At 40.7% G+C, this 6,266-nt stretch overlaps 1 protein-coding gene across 4 annotated transcripts in view; it reads left to right on the top strand.

Annotated features, from left to right (window-relative positions):
- The window catches only part of INTS13 (integrator complex subunit 13), a 26,300-nt gene extending 24,430 nt beyond the window's left edge, over positions 1–1,870 (top strand). For all 4 annotated transcript variants that reach the window (XM_070948050.1, XM_070948048.1, XM_070948049.1 and 1 more), the window contains one exon: positions 1,679–1,870. In XM_070948050.1, coding sequence (XP_070804151.1) covers positions 1,679–1,718 — 40 coding nt within the window. In that variant the 3' untranslated portion in view covers positions 1,719–1,870. The remainder of the gene's footprint in view (positions 1–1,678) is intronic.
- The last annotated feature ends 4,396 nt before the right edge of the window (positions 1,871–6,266 follow it).

Genomic DNA, 6,266 nt, shown 5'->3' with positions numbered 1-6,266 from the left:
CTGAGTTCGATCCTAGGTAGAGGCAGATATTTCTCCCTCAGCACAATGAGAATATATCTACTGAACATAACTCTGCATTGGCAACAGGAACGGCATCCGGCCATTAAATCACTCTGCTAACTCTATTCAATTCAGGGGTGAAATGCTCCCGGTTCGGACCAGATTGCCCGATCCTGTAGCGATGGAGGCGGGTGGTTCGGAGAACTGGTAGCAAAAATCTCTCCCTCCCCCCCCTCCCCCACCCAGTTGAGCTGTGCGATCATCAGAGGCTTTTTTTTTTTTAAAGCATTTTTTCTACAACCTCTTCGGCAGAAAAAAATGCTTTTAAAAGTAAAAAAAAAAAGCCTCTGATGATCGCACGGCTCAGCTGGGATCGTCAGAGGCTTTTAAAAGCATTTTTTCTACAACCTCTTTGGCCGAAGAGGTTGTAGAAAAAATGCTTTTAAAAGCCTCTGACGATCCCGGCTGAGTTGCCTGATCGGCAGAGGCTTTTTTTCTTTTAAAAACATTTTTTATACAACCTCTTCTTCGGTTTTAAAAGTAAAAAAAAAAAAAAAAGTTGGCCACGCTCACACAGTCACATTACCCCCCTCCCCCCCAAGCCATGCCCACAGAACCGATAGTCATAAATTTTAGATTTCATCACTGATTCAATTGCCCAGACTCCACCCGGCAAGGGATTATGGGATCATTAAAAGAGGATTGTGTGTGTGTGTATGCATATGTATATGTTTGCCATTTACAATAAGAATTATATATAAAGAGCAAAAAGACGAACATTTTATTCAACCGTTGAAAAATTTCAAAGATTTAATTCTTGCAAATAGTCGTTTTGTAAATTTATATGGACATTGGTTGTTTGATAAAAAGCAGTATGTTAAGAATATACTTAATTTCCTAAACTCAACAGAAATCCCCAGGCCGAATTCCTGAACTTAAAACGTATGCACCAAGACAAATTCCTTGTGTGTCCAATCACACTTGGCCAATAAAGAATTCTGTTCTATTCTAAAACGGCAATTAAAGTTGAAGAGTACATAAACCAGCTTGGAAATTTATGTTAAATTGAAGTTTATAAGAGCTGGCTGGCCTTGAATAATGCAGGACAATCAGCTTTGCTTCCCATCAGTCTAATTGTGATGGGTATTTACTGCTTATTTCGATCCTGTGCTGTGGATTGATGAAATAAACTTCCATCCCCAAAAATTCAGTTGATTCTAAAGCAAGATAAAATAAGTTGATCTTCAGCAAGAGTTGCACAAATAAGGAAAACTGAATTAAATAATTGTTGCAAATTGGCTATAATGGAACTTATTTATTTATTTATTTATTAATGAGATTTATATGCCGCCCTATCTCCAGCCGGACTCAGGGCGGCTCACAACAGTTAAGAAACATCTAATAAAAAGTTAAAAAATTAAATCCAAATCTCATAATTTAACAGTCAAAAGTACAATTAAGACTAACAAGTTAAAATTAAATTAGAATTAAAACCCCCATCAGTCCAGGAACTACTGTCCAGAAACTACAATGTTTGCTCTGTTTTTATTCTACCCTGCTCTCTCCACATAATTTTTAAGGTTGTACCTCTTTTTAGGTTTAAAAGCGAAACGATAAATGTAACACTTGGCCTCATTGTCTGATTTATAATTAAATTTGTAATTTTGATTTGTTTTAGAATGGAAACCACAGAAAATGGGAAACCCAGCCGGCAGTGAATTCTGTACACGATCTGTAAACTTTGAATGCCTGATTTGATATCTCTATCTAACTGTACAGTTCTGTTAAACTTCGATTGCTTTTTACATTTTTGTAATAATTTTAGCGCTTTTGTATGAAAATGCAAAATAAATATACTATTTGTTCCAAACCCCATTTGACTCTTAAAACCAAAGAGAATTTCAATTTACACTCAGATCTTTATGACTACATAAAAAGGACTTTGCTGGATTATTTTTTTTTAAAGAAAATCATAATGTTTGCTACTTGAGTTTTTTCTTTGGTTTAAGTCACATTGCTATACTTGAGAGTCCAGGCTTTTAGTGAAATTCTGTTAACGTCATCCATACTTGCTGGGGAATTCTGGGAGTTTAAGTCCACACATCGTAATGTTGCTAAGATTGATAAAGGCTGTTTTAGACCACAATTCCGTAGAAAACCACTTAAGGAAACTCACACGTGTGAACTGGCTAGTTCTTGTGTTGCAGTGAGGCAAGTCTGGCCAAATTTACGTGGGGTCAAAGTTGGCTTGCTGTCAGTGTTCCAATGAAGCCAACTCTGACCCCACATAATTTATGGCCCAGACTTGACCCTGTTTTCCCCCCAGGGTGTGTCATCAGTCACATTCGCCAACAGAGCAATTTTATGGATTGTAGAGATCACTCCCCTCCGGCTGCTGTGTGTAACCCTGGGAGAGAGCCTTGAGAGAGATATGTCCGGAATGTGCTTTTGTTTTTGGCTGCCGTGCTGCTTTGCCGTTTTCCCATCCCCCTTGCAACTTGAGAGCCCCTTGCAACTCAAGAGAAGGCAGGGATGCTTTGCAAGTTGACATTAGACCTTCATGATCACTTAAAATGGGGCTAAGAGGAAAGGATTAACTCAACCTATTCTACTTAGAAGTACAATTTAAATTTTCTTTTTGTCCCTTAAGAGGAAATCCCTCCCTTCATTTTTTTAAAATCCTCCTCCTCCTCCTGTGGTTTCTTTCTGATATGTCACAGGTAGTCCTTGACTTATGACAGTTCATTTAGTGACCGTTTGAAGTTACAATGCCACTGGAAAAAGGGACATGATCATTTTTTCACACTTATGACCGTTGCAGCCTCCCCGTGGTTATATGATTCAAATTCAGATGTTTGGCAACTGATTCGTATTTATAACGGTCGCAGTATCCCGGGGTCATGCGATCCCTTTTTGCGACCTGACAAGCAACGTCAACGGGGAATCCCAATTCGCTTAACAACCATGTTATGAACATAACTGCAGTGATTCACTTAATAACTGAAGAAAGGTCGTAAAATGAGGCAAAACTCAACTGTCTCTCTGAACAACATAAATTTTGAACTCGATTGTAGTCGCAAGTTGAGGACTGCCTGTAAGATTTTTATATATTGTACATTTTTTATTTTTATTTATTCTTCTAATCCTCATTTGTCACCTTTGGTGAGATACATTAATCAAATTGATAAATTCGAATTTATTTCAAATTCAATAAATTAGTTTATTTATTAATCAAATTGATAAATTTGATTAATAAACAAATAGCAGCTCTAACAATGAGGGCTCCACTAATGGGCATGTCTAAAGAGGAAGTCTCCCTTTTTTAAAACAGTATAAAATAGATAGCATTGTCTCGGTGCCTTTGCCTACAAAGGATGCTATCATCACAACTCAAACACAAGTTGTGAAGGAAGTTATTCCTGTTGTCTCCATCTTTGCTTACCAAGAACAGGTATGTAATACTCTGCTGGTGACCAAAATATGGAACCACTATCCCATCCTATCGAAGGGGTGGTGGGGGGAAGGTTCTTGGTTAGCTACACGATTTTTATCATGACATTTGGAATAACATATCCAAATGTATAATTAATTATTATAATATACGGGGAACTTTTTGCAGAAAAAAAAAGATCAATTTCTTGATGGCTAGGACAGGGGTGTCAAACACAAGGACTGCGGGCCGGATCCGGCCCATGATGTGGTCGGATCCAGCCCGTGGGGCCATCCCGGAAAATCTAAGGGGCCTGCCAGCGTGGCTTCGGCCCGGTCTACCCAATGCAAAGAGGAAACATGCCAGCAGTTTGGGGAGTGGTGTCAAGATGGCCACACCCACCCAGTCGACCACGCCCACCCGGCCCCCCTGATGCGGCCCTCAATGAAATTGAGTTTGACACCTCTGGGCTAGAAGTTATAAAAAGAATAAATGAATTACAGATTTCAGGTAGAGTTGTACATAGGCTCACTTTGGATCACAGGATAGAGCAGCATATAAATTTAATAAATAAATGAGAATAGACTTGCATTGGAACAAGCGAGTAGGATCATCCGGGATCCCTTCTTCCATACAATGGCGGAAGTCTATACTTTGGAGGAGGTGGAAGCCTTGAGATAACCAGACCTTGATTTGCTCTGAAGGAACACTGTTGAGAAACCATTGACACGGGTAACCGAATCGATGGAGGAACATCCTCTTCCAGTAGAGGAGATTTGTGCGAAGTCTGCATGTCCACCTTGAAGTCGATGCGGCCACAGGTAGGTGGACACTGCGGTTGAAATGTTTTCTTGCGATACTTCTGACAATGGACAACTATGAGGAACGCTAGAGTTGTGGAACACACAACAATTAACAAGGCCAAGAGTGCGTTTGTTATCCAACAGTTGCCGCCTTTAAACTCAGTGAGAGTCCTGTTGAACACTACAGACTCATTTGTCAGTTTTGTCGTGGACAAGCAAATCTCAGTGTATCCCACCTCTCCGATTTGTTCAATTGTGAATTCTGGCAACATGGCCTCGGCGAAATCTGGATGGATGTCTTCCCCGGGCCTTCCTAGTTTGGTGAGCACCTCCTGGATGTCATCTCTTGCACATTTCTCAGTCTTTGAGCAAAACGATTTGTTGTACCACATGAACACAGCGGATCCACTTTTGAGATGAAGTAGGACCACATCCCCGGGACTCTCCGCCAACAAATAATCGGAAAGTTTCTTTAAAAAGAAGTGAATCCTACTTCTGTTTTTCAGGAACGAGTGGTAGCTATTGGTTGCGATTATCGTATAAACGTAGCACGGGATAATAGTTGGTTTGAATATTTCTACGACAAATTTATCTTCGGCCTTTAATCCTCCCGAATCTATGGCAAAGAGTAAAAACTCTTGAGGGGAATACTGGAAATCGGGATCAAGTGGATAACCAGACATAGTTTGATCCCTGGCATTAAATTGTAACCAGCTTTCCAGATCTGTCGGGCAGCCGTCGACCGGATTCATTCCGAGGGTCAGCTGAGTTGAATTCCCGTCTTCTTGGTCATGAAATGTCTCTGGCGGTATTGAAAACGAGAACTCGTGTCCGACAGTTGCTGCGATCCACTTAATGGCGTGAATGACCCTGGGAGGAGTGTTTGGCTGACCTGTATAAAAATGAGTTAGTTTGCTTTATTGTCATTGCACCTCGTACAACGAAATTAAATGCCATCTTCAGTGTACATCATAACCTATAAAAATAAAACACAAACACACATCCTTCACATTCTATACAATTGAATTGAAAACCTATGATATTGCATTAATATTGCACTATACAGTAGAATTCAGCATAGTTACTGCCCTAGGATAGAAGCTGTTTTTCAGCCTATTTGTCCTTGTTTTTATTGTCCTGTACCGTCTGCCAGATGGTAATAGTTCAAAAAATAAGGGGTGGCCAGGATGCGATGGATCTTTTAAGAACGTTTTGAACTTTCTTAAGGCAGCGGGAGCTATAAAGCTCTTCCAAAGAGGGGAGAGGGCAACCAACAATCCTCTGGGCAATGACGTTAACCCTCTGGAGCGCTGTCCTATGTGCCACTGGGCAATTGGCAAACCATACACAGGTGCAGGAAGTTAAGATGCTCTATGCTGCATGAATTAGATTCTCTGTCATCCAGGTCATGGTTGTCCCAAAAGTGCTTTTTTCAAGAGGGAACTGGAATTCATGTTTTTCTTTGAAGATGTTTCTCTTCTCATCCAAGAAGCATCTACAGCTCTGGAAGCTGAAGATTCCAGAACATCAGAAAGTCCACTTGCCTCTTGAAAAAAGCATCTTTGGGAGAAGCAATCTATCCAACGATGAAGAAGGCAACTGGGCTCTTTCTAGATGCCCCTAGTTGACTTGTCTAGAAAGAGATGGACCCCCGTTTCATATTGAAGGCTCCTTATTTCCAAGTTATGGATAGGACTTTTTTAAAGAGTTCAAATGTGCTTTCTAAATAGTTTTGTATTGCAGTGGTACCTCGGTACTCGTTACTTAGTTCCTGGAGTGGGTTTCTACTGGTTCGCCCCCGTTCGGGTCAACCAGTAGCGGTGGCAGTGGGAGGCTCCACCCACCTGCCTGGATGTCATCACCAACGCATGCACGCATTCACACTTCTGAACCGGTAGCGAAGGTAAGTGAAACCCACTACTGCACCACATGTACTAAAAATATATACATTTTACAACAGTTCGTTTAATGACCCTTTGAAGTGACAATGGTAGTTATGACCATTTTTCACACTTAGAACCGTCGTAGCATCC

This window comes from Pituophis catenifer, unplaced genomic scaffold, assembly GCF_029215685.1.
Source record: "Pituophis catenifer annectens isolate HBS135680 unplaced genomic scaffold, rPitCat1.0.hap2 SCAF_7, whole genome shotgun sequence".
NCBI lineage: Eukaryota > Metazoa > Chordata > Lepidosauria > Squamata > Colubridae > Pituophis > Pituophis catenifer.
The sequence above is the reverse complement of the archived record's forward strand: the minus strand, read 5'-3'. Positions and strand labels throughout refer to the sequence as shown.